Source organism: Larus michahellis (assembly GCF_964199755.1).
Source record: "Larus michahellis chromosome W unlocalized genomic scaffold, bLarMic1.1 SUPER_W_unloc_1, whole genome shotgun sequence".
Lineage (NCBI taxonomy): Eukaryota > Metazoa > Chordata > Aves > Charadriiformes > Laridae > Larus > Larus michahellis.
Window position 1 is genome coordinate 2,159,843 of NW_027435888.1, and position 16,714 is coordinate 2,176,556.

The following is a 16,714-nucleotide window of genomic DNA, read 5'->3' on the forward strand; positions in this document are numbered from 1 at the left end:
GATGAATAAGGAAAGCTTGACTTGTCATACCAGGTGCTGGGAATCCTTTGCAGAGGAAGGTACACAGTCCATGGCTGCCGAAAAATGTCCAATCAGTTTCCTCAGGGCATCCTTGAGCTCCTGGTTCCTCATGCTGTAGATGAGGGGGTTCACTGCTGGAGGCACCACCGAGTACAGAAATGACACCACTAGATTCAGGAATGAAGAGGAGACGGATGGGGGCTTCAGGTAGGAAAACACCCCAGTGGTGATAAAGAGGGAAACCACGGCCAGGTGACGGAGGCACGTGGAAAAGGCTTTCTGTCTTCCCTGCTGTGAGGGGACCCTCATCACAGCCCTGAAGATCAACACATAGGACACCACAATGAAAACAAAACACACAAAGGCAAAGAAGGTACTAAAAGAAAGAAGCCCAACTTCCCTGAGGTAGTCTGAGTCTGAGCAGGAGAGCTTGAGGATCTGGGGGACTTCACAGAAGAACTGGTCTAGGCCATTGCCTTGGCAGAGAGGTATTGAAAATGTATTGGCCGTGTGCAGCAGAGCATAGAGAAAGCCACTGCCCCAGGCAGCTGCTGCCATGTGGACACAAGCTCTGCTGCCCAGGAGGGACCCATAGTGCAGGGGTTTGCAGATGGCAATGTAGCGGTCGTAAGCCATGATGGTGAGAAGATAAAACTCTGCTGAGATGAAGGTGAGAAATAGAAAGACCTGTGCAACACATGCCGAGAAGGAGATGGCCCTGGTGTCCCAGAGGGAGTTGGCCATGGCTTTGGGCAGAGTGGTGGAGATGGCACCCAGGTCGAGGAGGGCGAGGTTGAGGAGGAAGAAGTACATGGGGGTGTGGAGGCGGTGGTCACAGGCTACGGCAGTGATGATGAGGCCATTGCCCAGGAGGGCAGCCAGGTAGATGCCCAGGAAGAGCCAGAAGTGCAAGAGCTGCAGCTCCCGCCTGTCTGCGAACGCCAGGAGGAGGAAGTGGGTGATGGAGCTGCCGTTGGACATCAGATCCCTCTGCACATGGGGGCCTGTCCAAGAAGGAAACAGCAGTGAAGAGTGAGGACAAACACCTCTGAGCACAACCTGTTGCATTTGTCACACTAACGTCCAAGCTGATGGGAACCAGGAGTGATCACAGGTTAAATCTCACTATGATATAAAAGAGCTTTTGACCACTGTCACTCCCAGGTCCCCTGGCTGCAGAACAGAGCTGGGGGGTTGTTTTGTTTATTTTGATCCTGTTGCCCCTGGCCCACTTGAGGAGTCATGTTTGAAGGTAGAAATCCCTGGCATTTCTGCTACCCTACGACTGCTATTGTGAGAGTCCTGGGAGGCAATAGGACAGACCCTTAGTGCAGAAGGAGGAGAGCTGGTCTCTCCATTCATCCTGCTCTCAGCTGCTTTTTGCCAGCACCGCTTTGGTCTGGAGGATGATCCCATGGAGAGCAGAGGAGTCCAGTTCCAAAGTGCAGATCTCCAAACTCCCCTCCCCAGGGAAGAGCTGTCAGCTTTTGGATGCCCAGAAGATGGGGTGCCCTTTGTGGAGAGTTAATGTTATCCCCACCCCATGGACTGCATTGCCTAGAGACCCAGAGGTTAGAAGAGGCCTTGGGCCCCAGGGACACATCTGCATGGCAGGACCTGCAGGGTCAGTGGCTGAGCTGCTGATGAAGCCCCCACCCCAGAGAGACTGAAAACAAGAGCAACAGCAGGGACGGGTGAAGAAGCAAGGAGAAATGCCCCGATGCTTCTGCCAAGGGAAACAAGGCCAGGGAGGGACAGAGGGTGCTCAGGAGAGTCCCTTCTGCTGCAGCTACGGCCACAGATGAGGCAGCTGCTGCCCCGGATCCCACGTCCTTCAGGGCAGAAGCTCACTGGGCAGGGTTAGAGTTGGCACTGGCAGGAGGCAGAGTTCCTCTGAAGCACCGGGACCCTGCTCTGAAGGACACCTGCCTTCATGCCCCTGCAACCATCCCCAGGAGAAGGCAGCCACCGTGTCCTGTCCCTCTGACGGTGCTGCAGGGAAGTCCTGCTCTGCAGCACACCCTTCTCCTCCTCTACACCAGAGAAAGATCCCACAGGCTGTGGGCTACGACAGCTTTATGAGAACCCTTCAGGATCGGCAGCGGCATTGCCCTGCAGCCTCACACTTACCGTGCAGAGGGCTGGGAAGCTTTCTCCCACAGTGAGCTCTCAGCTCTCCTCCCCATCACGACTGCCTTCACGCTCTCTCTGCATTGATGGTCTCATCCTCAGTGCCTGCAGGCAGCGCCCTCAGCCCTGCTGCCTGCTTCACATCAGCTTCCTTTGTCCCAAGAGCCCGGCCCAGCTCAGCACCAGAGGAGCAGCCCAAGGCATTTTAATGACCCCTCGGGTGGGTTTGGGGTGGAGTCCCTGAACCTCAGACACTGAGAGGAAGTTGGAGAAACCTCTCAAGAAGAGAAACCCAGATGTAAACTCCAAGGTTTCTTGGAGTGTTAATGGGTCCCACTGAGGACCATTACCAACAAAGCCTCCCCAGGGGCTCGTTAGGGCACAAAACTGGAGGCAATAATGACAGGTGGGTAAAGGGAAATTAAAGGTGGCTCTGATGCTGAGCAAACCTGAAGGTGTTACTCCTTTGGTGTCCCATACCTGCACCTCTTTCTTTGAAGGCGTCCAATTGTCTTTTTGATTTCACCCAAATATCTCACTGCCCTTACTGATATCTCTCCATCCTCCCTGGCTGTTCTGGGAAAGACAAAGCCATGGGCTGGTCCACATGGGTGTCCTCTTGTACCACAGCACTGCCCTTGGAGTGACAGTTTCTTCTGGTCATTTCTGGTCTCAACCTCCCAATTCAAACTTTGTGGCATCCTTCCTTTCTCCTGCTTTTTTTTCCACCATGAAGAAAAGCTCCAGCATCTCTGAAACCACCTTCAAGCAGTTACAGGTTATGACTGTGATGCTCTGAGCCCCCACTTCACCAGGCTGAAGGAGACCAGGACCTTCAGCCTCCCCTCACGGGGCGTGTGCTTGAGGCCATGAATCCCATATTGGCAGAGCTTCTCTGGACACTCTCCATTCCTCCCCACTTGTCTAGAACAGGAAGCCCCAGTGAGGGGCACACGAGCCCCGAGGTGGCCACTCCAGGTTTCAGTGGAGTGAGATGACAGCTCCCCTGGTGTGGGTGACCCACGCTCCTCCTAATGCAGTGTCCTCCCTACAATATGAACCACCTGCCCCCTACAATACCACCTACAATATAGAAACACCTGCCTTTGAGGTTTCAAAGATCATTTGGTACCAATAATGCGCTACTTTTTGCAAAAAGAGATACATCTCAATTGTATTGGTTAGCCTTTATGTCTGTTTAGAATCACAGAATCATAGAATGTGTTGGGTTGGAAGGGACCTCTAAAGGCCACCTAGTCCCATCCCCCTGCAGTCAGCAGGGACATCTTCAACTAGATCAGGTTGCTCTGAGCCTCATCCAGCCTGGCCTTGAACACCTCCAGGGATGGGGCCTCCACCCCCTCTCTGGGCAACCTGGGCCAGTGTCTCACCACCCTCATGGTAAAGAACTTCTTCCCAATGTCTAATCTCAACCCACCCTGCTCTAGTTTAAAACCATTGCCCCTTGTCCTATGGCTACATGCCCTTGCAAACAGACCCTCCCCCACTTTCTTGTAGGCCCCCTTCAGGTACTGGAAGGCCGCTATCAGGTCTTCTCATAGCCTTCTCTTCTCCAGGCTGAACAAGACTAACTGTATCAGACTGTCTTCGTAGGAGAGGTGCTCCAGCCCTCAGATCATCTTTGTGGCCTCCTCTGGACCTGCTCCAACAGGTCCATGTCCTTCTTGTGCTGAGGGCTCCAGAGCTGGACACACTACTCCAGGTGGGGTCTCACAAGAGCAGAGGAGAGGGGCAGAATCACCTCTCTGGATCTGCTGGCCACAGTTCTGTTGTTGCAGCCCTGGATGCGATTGGCCTTCTGGGCTGCAGGCTCACGTTGTTGGCTCATGTCCAGCTTTTCACCTACCAGTACCCCCCAGGCTTTTTTCCGCAAGGCTACTCTCTATCACATCATCCCCCAGCCTGTATTGATAACCAGGATTGTCCCAACCCAAATGTAGGATGTTGCACTTGGTCTTCTTGAACTTCATAAGGTTTGCTCAGGCGCACCTCTCCAGGTCATCCAGGTCCCTCTGGATGCCATCCCGTCCCTCTGGCCTGTCAACTGCACCACTCAGCTTGGTGTCATCGGCAAACTTGCTGAGGCTTCACTTGATCCCACTGTCTATGTCATTGATGAAGATATTAAACAGCAATGGTCCCAAGACAGATCCCTGAGGGACACCACTTTTCACCCCTCTGCATCTGGGCATCGAGTCATTGACCACTACTCTCTGGATGCGACCCTCCAGCCAGTTCCTTATCCACCGAACAGTCCTCCCATCAAATCCGTAGTCTCCAACTCAGAGAGAAGGATGTTGTGGGGGACCGTATCAAAGGCCTTGCAGAAGTTCAGACAGAGGATATCCATTGCTCTTCCCTTGTCCACTGATGCAGTCACTCCATTGGAGAAAGGCGCCAGTTTGGTCAGGGACTTGCCCCTGGTGAAGACGTGCTGGCTGTCTCGAATCACCTCCCCGTCCTCCCTGTGCCTTACCATAGCTTCTAGGAGGATTTGTTCCGTGATCTGGCCAGGCACAGAGGTGAGGCTGACAGGGCGGTAGTTCCGGGGTCCTCCTTTCTACCCTTCTTAAAAATGGGTGTAATGTTTCCCTTCTGCCAGTCACCGGGGACTTTACCTGACTGCCATGACTTTTCCAATATCATGGAGAGTGTCTTGGCAACTTCATCAGCCAATTCCCTCAGGACTCTGGGGTGCATCAGGCCCCATGGACTTGTGTATGTTCAGGTTCCTCAGGTGGTCACAAACTTTGTCTTCACTTACAGTGGGAGGGACTTTGTCCCCCAGGTCCCCGTCTTGAAGTCCTTCAGCTTGGGAGGTGTGAGGAGGGAGGCTGGCAGTGAAGACTAAGGCAAAAAAATTGTTGACAACCTCAGCCTTCTCCTCATCTGTTGTTACCAGTTTGCCATTCTCAGTCATCAGGGAGGGCACGCTTTCTTTAACCTTCCTTTTCTGGTTGACTTACCTGTAGAAGACCTTCTCGTTATTCTTAGCATCCCTTGCCAAGTTCAGCTCCAGCTATGCCTTGGCCTTCCTGACCTCAACCCTACGTAACTGGGGAGCATCCCTATTCTCTTCCCAGGACACCTGATCCTGCTTGAACTGCCTCTGCACTTCCTTCTTGCCTTTTAATTTGACCAGCAGGTCCCAACTCAGCCATGCTGGTCTCTTCCCTTTCTTGCTTGATTTCTTACACCTGGGCATCGAGAGCCCTTGTGCTCTATGGAAAGCGTCCTTGAAGATCTGCCAGCTCTCTTCTGCCCCCTTATCCCTGAGGACCATTTCCCAGGGGGTCCTATTGACTAACTCCACGATGATCCGGAGGTTTGCTTTCCTAAAGTTCAAGGTCCTGACTACGCCCTTGTCTGACACGTATCCCTTAGGACTGTGAACTCCACCAGTGCGTGGTCACTGCACACCAGGCTGCCTCCAATCTTGACATCCCCAATGAGCTCACTCGCATCGGTGACTGTCAGGTCCAGTATGGCATCCCCTCGGGCAGGGCTGTCTATTTCCTGTCTTAGGAAGTTATCGTCGAGGCACTCCAGGAACCTCCTGGATTGTCTACAGCTCACCCTGTTACTTTTCCAGCAGGTGCCAGGGTGGTTGAAATCCCCCAGCAGGACGAGAGCCTTCAAGCGCGATGCCCCCTGTAGCTGCAGGAAGAAGGCTTCATCAGCAGGTTCCCCTTGATCAGGCGGCCTGTAGTAGACACCAACCACCAGGTTCCCCTTGTCGCCTCGGTCTCTGATGCCTACCCATAAGCTTTTGACTTCCTCTTGGCTGTTCTTTAGGGACATCTCTTCACACTCTATCCCTTGCTTAACAGAGAGGGCAACACCTCTGCCCCTCCTTCCTCAACAGCTTGTAGCCATTGATAGCCACACTCCAGCCATAGGATTCGTCCCACCAGGTTTCAGTAATGGCCACTAAGGTCATAGCTTTCCAGCAGCATGGTAGTTTCCAGTTCCTCCTGTTTGTTACCCATGTTGCGTGCATTTGTGTAGAGGCACTTCAGCTGGGCTGTTGCCTGTGTTACCTTCTTAGAGGAGATCACCTTGAGGTGTTTCACAGGTGTTTCCCTGTTGACTCCAACTACCTCAGAAGCCCCTGGCTCGTCTCTGTTAGACTTTGACTATGATGCAGTGTTCCCAGCATGCCTCCGTGCAACAGGTGAAGGCCCTCACTAGTGCCCTGTCCCCCTAACCCTGACATGTTATCCTACAGCTGGTCACAGACAAGCCTGATATTATCATCCCCCTCCCCCTTCACATCTAGTTTAAAGCCCTGTCGATCAGCCCCACAATCTCTTGAGCAAAGACCCTCTTCCCCCTTTGAGAAAGGTGTCTCCCAGGTGATGCCAGCAAGCCCGGTGCCGTGTAGGCCATCCCATTGTCAACAAGAATGAAATTGTGGCAGTGACACCAGTCACGGAGCCATGTATTAATAGACTGGATCCGTCTGTTTCTTCCAATGTCACTGCCTGCAACTGGAAGGAGTGAGGAAAAAATAACCCGTGTCCCAGATTCCCTCACCAACCTTCCCAAGGCCCTGAAGTCCCCCTTGATTGCTCTTGGTCTATGAGTCACAGCTTCCTCTCCACCTACAAGGAAGATCAGTAATGGGTAATAGGCTGAGGACTGTATCAAGCGAGGAAGTTTCCTGGTGATGTCCTTCACCCGGGCTCCAGGAAGACAGCAGACTTCTCTATGAGGAGGGTCTACCCGGCATATTGGACCCTCTGTTCTCCTCAGGAAGGAGTCACCAACGACCATAACCCTTCTTTTCTTCCTTGTGGTTGTGGTTGTGATACGGGCAGTACACCATTCTGACTGTGGAGACATCTCTGGTGTGGATTGCCCATCATCCACATCCTCATTTGACTGACCTTCCTCAACCAGAGCCTCATATCAGTTCTTCAGAGGTACCGGGGTGGGGGACAAGGCGGGCAAGAGGGGAGTTCACCTGCTGCCCCGACCATGAATTTCCCTCCATTCAGTCTTTCCATTTAGGCTTCTGCCTTCTGCCTGACAGGGCAGGATACAGGGGTCCCTGGATCCCGGTGACTTTCTGATAGGTGCTCCTGCTTCTGTTTCAAGGAGGGCAGAGCCTGGCTCCACCAGTCTGTGTCTTGTTCAGCCTCCCTAATGCTCCTTAACCTTTCGACTTCCTCTCACAGCTCTGCCACCAGGCTGAGCAGATGGTTCACCTGTTCACAAGGCACACAGCAGCTGTTACAGCTGCCCCGTGTTACCAGTGAAAGGCTCTGGAACCCCCTGCAGCCTGTGACCTGGACAGCTGTATGTTCCTGTGGGAGCTCTCTCTGGGTTCCCACATCCATCCTGGCTAAGGTTGAGAGCACGACCTTCTGCCGGGTGGAGACCAGAGCTAAACTCCATCCGAGAGGGTGATGACCACCTTGTTGTGGTGCTCCCCGGTGACGCCCTGGGTGATGCCCATGCGCTGCGTGCTTACTCAGTGCGCAGTGACCAGGTCGCTGTGCTCCCAAAAGGCTTCTTTTATGAGGGGGGAAGTGGTCCCAGTGAGTACGCCTCCTTTAGATCTGCCGCCCGTGGTGCTGGCTCTGCCCACACCTCCTCAGCAGACCACCCACGAGCAGCCGGTTTCCAGCACAGGCTGGCTGCTTCTCCTCACTTCAAAAAGCCCCCAAAGGAGCCCCTCGCTGGCCCTTTTTGCCATGATTCCCTTCCCCAGTGCGGACTTACCTGCACAGAGATGGTCACCTCAGCGACTTTCTGTGTGTGCAACTCGATTTAGGAAACTACTGTAAGTCTTGTGGTTGCGAGTGTCTGATTTAATTCAGGAAACTATCGTACGTATCCGGTGAACCTTTCCTTTTTTCAAACTTTAAATATGTCACTGTGTTGGTTATATCAAATTTCGATAAATCACTTTGAGAACTGGCAAATGATGAAGTATTGTTAGAATCATACGACTTAACCCCGTGTTACTAAATCTGAAATTAATGCCCCCTCAAAGTTGGGCAGGATCCCAAATCAACATTCACAACGAGACTGGACATGAGGAGAAAGAAATGTCCCATGAAGGACAGTGCTGTGACTCCTGAGGTCACCCAGAGGGAGCCTGGATCAGCGCAACGCTGGGTGTTCCAAGGAACAGGCAGGGAGGAAGAACAGCTCTCAGGAAAGGCGAGGAGATGCCCCGGTGGGAGCAAGGGGAGGAAAGAGGTTGGGTGTCCACAGCCTGCAGGTCTTTGTCCCCTTGGCTGTGGCTGTTGTCTTTGCTACCAAGGCCTGAAAGGAGACACCTTAATCTCATGGAACCGGGGCCTCACTTTGTCCTTCCTCGCACCCCCCAGGGAGGCCGGGAGGTGTGGTGCAGTTCTCCTTCACTCGGCATTGCACACCCCACACCTCACTGCCCCGGGAGGAGACCTGAGCCAGTGTGAGGGACAGGATCCCCCTTCCCAGGGCTGGCCGCTTGGCGGGATAAAATACATCAAGGCTTTACTCAGCATCAGCTCTACCTGCACAGTGCCTTTGCCTCCCTGTAATCACAGCCTCCAGTTGCCTGCTCGAACAAATCCATGAGGAGGCTTGGTCTGTCATGGCCCTCAGTGGGGACAATTAATGCTCCAAGACACTTTGGCGTTTGCTTTGGACTTGAATTCCTGCACAGGCTGTTCAAGCTCCTCTCAGTATCTGGCATTCCTGGGCTCAGCAGCAAATGCCCCATGGGGCTCGTTAAAGTGCAGAAAGCCCTAAGGAGCCACAGCTCTTCCATGATTTTCTTCAGGGCTTCTAGCCTGGTACAGCTCAGTGGAGAGGTCTCAGGAGTCTACTTAAAGTGGAAGGTTTCAAGAAGCACTTAATAAAAAGGTAATTTTTCATTTGGAAAGGGCTTTTCATTAGTCTTTTTCTTTTTCCAGAGGAAATGCTTGCAGCTTTCTCCAACTGATACTGAACCAGAGGGTCTCCTAAGGAGGACCGGAGAGGTAGCAACTGCCATCTCCTCGAGGTCCCCCACTGTACAGACAACTTGCCCCCCCACCTCCTCCTCCCCACCGTTTCTCTTGGGGCTGCCTGGGACTTGCATTCTTTTCCTACATCAGACTTGTGCGCTGAGTCTGCAGCTGAATGTTCACAGCTCCTTTGCACCAATTCCTGCCCGATTCCCCCGGAGACTTGGCTGTAAATAGACAAGGGATTCTTATTAAATTTGTACAACCAGAAGGAAAAAATGATACCAATTAATTAAAGAAACCCAATGCATTCCTCCACTATATGCCAAGTCCAAGCCTCCAATAAGCTCCACCTTCCTCAAACTATCAACATAAAAGAAATACGTTGGAGAGCTTGATAGGAAATACTCAATATACGCACAGTTAGTGAGTTGGCTAAAGAGAGAGTGTGGCAGATTAAGTAACCTTTGCCTTATTCTTGGCCAAATTTCCATCCCAGAGCCTTGTCACCAACTCATGTCTCTAGTCATGTCCCTGCCCATGTGACATTATGTGCTTGTTAAACAAAACTTTTCTTCTCCAGCAAACTCAGGCAAAACTCTTCCTTGGAGACAGTCTCTCCTCAAAGTCCCCTTGCAACCATACGGTGAATTGAGATGCAAGAATAAACTCATTACAGTTCCTTCACGTTAACAAGCTCCCAGGGGAAAGTCACGCAGTGTGGAGGGCCCTAGCAGGAATAAAGAGCCTTGGAGGTTCAGCAGGGTCTGCTGAGGGCTGTGGGTGACGAAGCTGCTTCAGGAAATGGAAGCGTGCCTCCCTGGGGGCTCATAAGAACAGAGAAACAGAGGCAGTGATTTCAGGGTGACAAAGAAAGGAGGCAGAGACATCCTGTGTGCTGTAGCCCCCTGGCTGTGCCCTGTCAAGCCAAGGGGCCCAGTGCTAATCCCCAGCTCATTGCAATGGGGATGCTTTTGGTCATCACCACATGAGCTTTCCCTCTGCTCACCACCAGGGCCCATACAAGCTGAGTGCCTTCCACACTCTTGCCCCTCAGACTCGGCACGACGCAGCTCCCCCTAAGCCTTTGCCTGGACCCTAACCCTAATCCCTCACCTGCAGCTCTCATCTGTAGCCCTTCCCTGAACACCAACGCCAAAGCTGAAACCCTCACCACATGCCTCACGCCTAAACCCAAACCCAGCTCCCTCGTCCTGTCACCAACTGAGAGATACTTATTGGAGAGGCCAAGACTGGTGGCAGCCTGGGCTGCAGCGTTCAGCCCCTGGTGGAATTCATGATCTGAAGGGGTATATGCCAGCTGAAAACTATAGTCAAGACCCTAAACCTTGGGAAAGGAACTCTCAGCTGTTTTGGTCACTGGTAAATGGGACACATGTGACCCTCTGGAAGTGCAACAAGGCCACGTGCAAGGTCCTGCACCTGGGTCGGGGCAATCCCCAGTATCAATAGAGATGGACTGCTGAATGGATTGAGAGCAACCCTGTAGAGAAGGACTTGGGGATGCTGGTGTGTGAAACATTGGACAAGAGCCGGCAATGTGCACTTGCAGCCCAGAAAGCCAGTCATAGCCTGGGCTGCATCTACAGAAGCGTGGCCAGCAGGTGGAGGGAGGGGATTCCCCCTCTCTACTCCAGTCTCATAGAACTTCGTCTGGAACACTGTGTCCAGTTCTGTGGGCCCCAGCACAAGAAAGACATGGACCTGTTAGAGAGGGTCAAGGGAGGGATCGCCAGAAATCATTGGAGAGCTGGAAGACCTCTCCTAGGAAGAAAAGCTGAGAGAGGTAAATTTATTGAGCCTGGAAACAAAAAAGCTCCAAGGAGACCTTCTTGTGGCTTTAGGATGTCCTAATGGCCTAATGGATGTCATGATGAAGGTGGAAAGTGCCACTGTCACCATCTCAGAAACACCAAGGGAAGGACCAACAAGGAAACGATGAAAAAGAATTGGCTCTTTGTATGGGAGGGGATGAGGATGATCCAAGAGAAGAACTTGAGAGTGGAAAAAGAGTGGAAAAGCGCATGAAAGTTGAATAGAAACATAGAATTGGCTTGTTTGGGAGGGACCTTTCAGATCACCTACTCCAACCATCAACCTAGCTCTGACAAAAACCATCACTAAACCATAGCTCTAAGCACTATGTCTGTCCATCTTCTAAATACCTCCCGGGATGGTGCCTCAACCACTTCCCTGGGCAGCCTGTTCCAATGCTTCGTAACCCCCTCAGTGTAAAATGTTTTCCTAATATCCTGCCTAAACCTCCCCTGGTGCTATTTGAGGCTGTTTCATTTTGTCCTATCGCCTCTTACTTGGGAGAAGAGACCGATCCCTACCTCTCTACAACCTCCTTTCTGGGACTTGTAGAGAGTCAGAAGTCTCCCCTCAGCCTCCTTTTCTCCAGGCTAAACAATTCCATGTCCCTCAGCTGCTCCACATAAAATGATTGTCCAGATCCCTCACCAGCTCCCTTGCCCTTCTCTGGACCTGCTCCAGCACCTCAATGTCTTTTTTGTGGTGAGGGGCCCAAAACTGGACACAGTACTCCAGGTGGGGCCTCACCAGTGCCGAGTACAGGGGGACGATCACTTCCCAACTCCTGCTCACCACACTGTTCCTGATACAGGCCAGGATGCTGTTGGCCTTCTTGGCCACCTGGGCACACTCCTGGCTCATATTCAGCCGGCAGTTGACCAACACCCCCAGGTCCTTTCCTGCAGGGCAGCTCTCCAGCCACTCCTCCCCACGCTTGTAACGCTGCATGGGGTTGGTGTGACCCAAGTACAGGACCCGGCACTTGGCCTTGTTGCACCTCAAACAATTGGCTTTGGCCCATCGATCCAGCCTCTCCAGATCCCTCTGAAACACCTGTCTACCCTCAAGCAGGTCGACATTCCCACCCAACTTGGTGTCGTCTGCAAAATTACTGAGGGTGCACTTGATCCCCTCGTCCAGATCATTGAAAAAGATCTTAAAGTGAACTGGCCCCAATACCGAGCCCTGGGGAGCAAGCATCAGGGTGACCATCTGCACACAAACAGCTGACCAAATGGAGCTTGAGTCCAGGCGCTGCTGGAGAAACGCTGGGATTTGGCCAACAGAAATTTCTTGAAGTCTTTCAAGGAGAAGTGGCCAGTCCTGCATCCCGGGGAAGAATAACCCCAATGCAGCAGGACAGGCTGGGACCTGATGTGCTGAGCAGTGACTCTGTGGAGACGGGGCTGGGCACCCTGAGGGACGCCTCATGAGCCAGTGGTGCACGCTCACTATGAACAAGGCCGGCTGCCTACGGGGCTGCAGGAGGAGGAGCGTGTGCCCCACAGGCAACTTGAGTCACCTTCCCCTTTGACTCAGCACTGCTGTGGCCCAACGCACACAGCTGTGTCCCAGTGTGCGGCTCCCCATTTTGGAGAAGTGGAGAGGACCTGCAGAGTGTCCAGAGGAGGTCTGCCAAGATGGGCTTTAGGGCCCAGTGCACGTGTGCTTGGTGGAGAGGCTGAGGGACCTGGGCTTCTCTGGCCCAGTGGCAGGGAGGCTCTGGGCACTATTGGAATAGCCTGAACCTGGTTGAAGGGTTGTTTCAGAGACAATGGATCTTTTCTTTGGTGGGAAACAGCAGGAGACAGAAACAGACTGGACACCAGGAGAAAGAAATGCCACCGCAAGGGCAGTGCTGTGCTGCAACAGATCACCCAGAGGGAGTCGGGATCAGCCCAAGGTGTTGTGTTTCAGGAACAGCCAAGGACGATGGAGAGAGATGAGTAAAGGCAGTGAGATGCTGAGGGGAGAGCAAGACGGGGAAGCAGGGGGAATGTCTGCAGCCTGCAGGGGAAGAGGAGCAGATGTGGGACACCATAGCACAGACAGGGGTGGAGACGATCAAGGGAGTTGACAAGGCTGAAAGCCCCCAACAGTGCTTATGTCTTTCTCCTCTTGGCTGTGGCTGTCGTCTGTGCCACCAAGGCTACCAGAAGACACCTTATCCTTACAGCACTAGGGCCTTAGCGCCTCCTCTTCCCCACCCGGGAGCCGTCATTCTGTCTTTCTGCCCTTGGCATTGCACGTCCTCCCATCACAATGCCCCAGCAAGAGCCCTGAGCTGTGCTTGTGGGGCAGGATCTCCCTTCCCAGGGGCTGGAGGCCAGGGCTTGGCCCTTTGCCTTCCTCTCACACATTCAGCATCAGCCAGCATCAGAGACACCTCTTCATTGCCTTTGCCTACCTGCCCTCACTGCCTCCAGTTTTCCCTCGAATGAGCCCCCAGGAGCCTTTGGCAGTAATGGCCCTCAGTGGGACCCATTAATGCTCCAAGAAACTTTGGAGTTTGCATCTGACGTTGACTTCTGGAGAGGTTTCATCAGCCTCCCCTGTATCTGAGCTTCATGGACTCAACACCAAAACCACCAGAGAGGGCATTAAAATGCCTTGAGCTGGACCTCTCCCACTAAACTGGTCCAGGCACCTGGGATGGAGGAAACTCATGGCAAAGGGCTCCTCTGCAAAGCGGGAGAGGAGACGAGCAAGCAGAGAGAGGTAAAAGGCAGCTGGGAGTGGGAAGAGACTGAGAGCTCACAGAGAGAGAAATCTTCACAGCCCTCGACACGGTAAGTCTCTGGGTGCAGGGCAATGCGCTGCAGTTCCTGCAGGGATCTCCTAAAGCTCTCATAGCCCAAAACCTATGGGATCTCTCTCCTGTGTAGAGCAGGAGGACCTGCCCAAGATCAGAGATTCTCTGCTGCACCATCAGAGGGAGTGGACGTTTCACCAGGACTTTTCCAGAAGCACCTGAAGACAAGCGCTACCTGGGAGTTGTAACTTAAGCCAAAAGTTAAAGATGGCAGCAAAGAACCACTTGCCGCTCGCTTGGGCCTTCCCAATACGGGAAGAATCAGAAGAAAAAGGCAAAACTATTGGGTTGAGACAAAGGCAGTTTAACAGAAGAGCAAAGGGAAGAAGAAAACAACAACAGTAACACGGACAGAGGAATGTACAAACACAATTACAGAACCGCCGCTCACCAACCGGACCCCGGACGCCCCAGCCTGCTCCCCAGCAGTGACTTCCTGGCCCCTCCTCTGGCAGCTCCACCTGGCCATGGCTCACATGGGATGGAATACCTGTGTCCCTGATGGAGCCCGGGCAGAATTAACCCTGTCCCTGCTGGAACCAGGACAATGACTTGCTTCCTTCTCCAGGAGACCTGGCTCTGCCCCACATGCCCACTGGAGCACATCCTCATATGGTCACACAGTGCCGCTAACATTGGGGTTTTCCTCTCCTGGGCACTTCCCACACCACTCCAGACCCACCCTGGCTCTCTCCCACCTTCCCCGCCATCTGCCCAGCCCAGCCCAAAAGAGCCCCCTGGTCTGGGCTGGCCCCACAGCAGTGCTCCCCACAGGGAACTGCAGAGCTCTGGGCACTCACCCCACAGCCCCAGCCCCTCTGAAGGGCACCGCAGCTGCTGAGGGCAGAGAGGGCTCTCAGCCTCCCCATCACCCCAGGGCTGGAGCTAGCCCCAAGGGCCAGCAGAGGCCACTCACTCTCTGGCTCTCCTGCCTTCAGCTGCAGCTGATCCCCAGCCCAAACTGCCTTTGCCCCGCTCTGCCTCCCCGCCTGCCCTGCTCCCCAGGACAGCAGGAGACTCCTGGCCCTGGGGCTCCTCAGGCAGCTCCCGCATCTCTCCGGTCTCCCTTCCCTCTGCCTGCTGCATCTTCACTGCCTCCCACGGCCCTGCAGAGTCCTGGCTTGTGGGTACCTGGATTTAGTGATTTGTCCTGGGGGGACCTATCTCTGCGACTTAAACTCTTCTGTGTCTCCATTCACTTCCAAACCCAGAGAACATGGAGTGTCCCCGTCCTCTCCTGACCACTCCAGATTCCTTTCCACATGGATTGAAATCTGCCATCAGCCCCATCATACCTGTGACAGCCTGAGGAATGTTACTGGGAGGTCACGTACCATCTCCACTGCCCCTCTACACCAAGAAGAGAGCCTTCAACTAAGTCTCGGTGTCTAAAATATGCCAGTGCTACTGTGACATTGTTTCCCAAAACAAAGTGGAAAGACACTTGGAAAGTCCAGTTCCTTAGGCTTGTTTGTAGCCAAAACCGTATCAAGCAGATCCAGCCATCAGGCACCACACTCAGGAGATCATCTTTTATTGTAGAGATGTTCTTAGGGAGGAAAGAGGTGACACATGGTTCTTCAAGGATGAGACACAACACGAAAGAGCCTCAAGAGAAGTGCTACGATCCCAAGCAATTACCTCTAAGTATGATTATCAGGAAAAAAAAAAAGCAGAAATTTATCTGAAACGTGATTTGAACACTATGAAAGAAAGGGGAAGAAAATTACTGTTGATGGTGCAGGATCCATTGGGTCTGTCTCCTCAGGGCACCCTTGAGCTCCTGGTTCCTCAAGCTGTAGATGAGGGGGTTCACTGCTGGAGGCAACACCGAGTACAGCAGTGACACCACTAGGTCTAGAAATGGAGAGGAGATGGAAGGGGGCTTCAGGTGGGAAAATATGCCAGTGCTGACAAATAAGGAGACCAAGGTCAGGTGAGGGAGGCACGTGGAAAAGGCTTTGTGCCGTCCCTGCTGCGAGGGCATCCTCAGCAAAGCCCTGAAGATCTGCACATAGGACAGCACAATGAAAACAAAACATGCAAAGACTAAACAGGCACTGAGTAGAATAATCCAAACTTCCTTGAGGTAGTCTGAGTTGGAGCAGGAGATCTTGAGGATCTGGGGGATTTCACAAAAGAATTGGTTTAGGCCATTGCCTTGGCAGAGAGGTATTGAAAATGTATTGGCAGTGTGGAGCAGAGCATAGAGAAAGCCACTGCCCCAGGCAGTTGCTGCCATGTGGACACAAGCTCTGCGGCCCAGGAGGGACCCATAGTGCAGGGGTTTGCAGATGGCAACATAGCGGTCATAGGCCATGATGGTGAGAAGATAGAACTCTGCTGAGATGAAGGTGACAAACACAAAGACTTGTGTAACACATCCCGAGTAGGAGATGGCCCTGGTGTCCCAGAGGGAGTTGGCCATGGCTTTGGGCAGAGTGGTGGACATGGCACTCAGGTCAAGGAGGGCGACGTTGAGGAGGAAGAAGTACATGGGGGTGTGGAGGCGGTGGTCACAGGCTACGGCAGTGATGATGAGGCCATTGCCCAGGAGGGCAGCCAGGTAGATGCCCAGGAAGAGGCAGAAGTGCAAGAGCTGCAGCTCCCACGTGTCTGCGAATGCCAGGAGGAGGAAGTGGGTGATGGAGCTGCCGTTGGACATCGGATCCCTTTGTTCCCGAGGTACTGCCAAAGGAGGAAAGCACACTCACAAGTCAGGACAGCTCTGAGCAAATCTCTTCCCTTTGCCTGCCTTCCAAACCCAAACACGGATTCCTGCCGCCCGGCCAACCCCCATTTCTATACTGAGCATGACGTCTGTGGTATGGAATATTCCTATGCCCAGCTTGTCCTGCCTCTGCTCCCTCTCACTTTCTACGGGAAACTGAAAAAGTCCTTGACTTAACATACACCCTACTTAGCAATAACTCAACCAAAATAGCTTATC

At 53.1% G+C, this 16,714-nt stretch overlaps 2 protein-coding genes across 2 annotated transcripts; both read right to left on the reverse strand.

Annotated features, from left to right (window-relative positions):
* Window positions 1-24: 24 nt before the first annotated feature.
* LOC141736709 (olfactory receptor 14J1-like) lies at window positions 25-1,002 on the reverse strand. Its single transcript, XM_074571266.1, has one exon. It carries the CDS (start codon window positions 1,000-1,002, stop codon window positions 25-27), a length of 978 nt encoding a protein of 325 aa, XP_074427367.1.
* A 14,488-nt stretch (window positions 1,003-15,490) lies between these two features.
* Window positions 15,491-16,453, reverse strand: LOC141736710 (olfactory receptor 14A16-like). Its single transcript, XM_074571267.1, has one exon. The coding sequence runs from the start codon at window positions 16,427-16,429 to the stop codon at window positions 15,491-15,493; it is 939 nt and encodes a 312-aa protein (XP_074427368.1). The 5' UTR covers window positions 16,430-16,453.
* Between the last annotated feature and the right edge of the window lie 261 nt (window positions 16,454-16,714).

Bases quoted from the DNA above. Each gene is read 5' to 3' on its own strand.
- LOC141736710 (XM_074571267.1), bottom strand. From the start codon at position 16,429: ATGTCCAACGGCAGCTCCATCACCCACTTCCTCCTCCTGGCATTCGCA.
- LOC141736709 (XM_074571266.1), bottom strand. From the start codon at position 1,002: ATGTCCAACGGCAGCTCCATCACCCACTTCCTCCTCCTGGCGTTCGCA.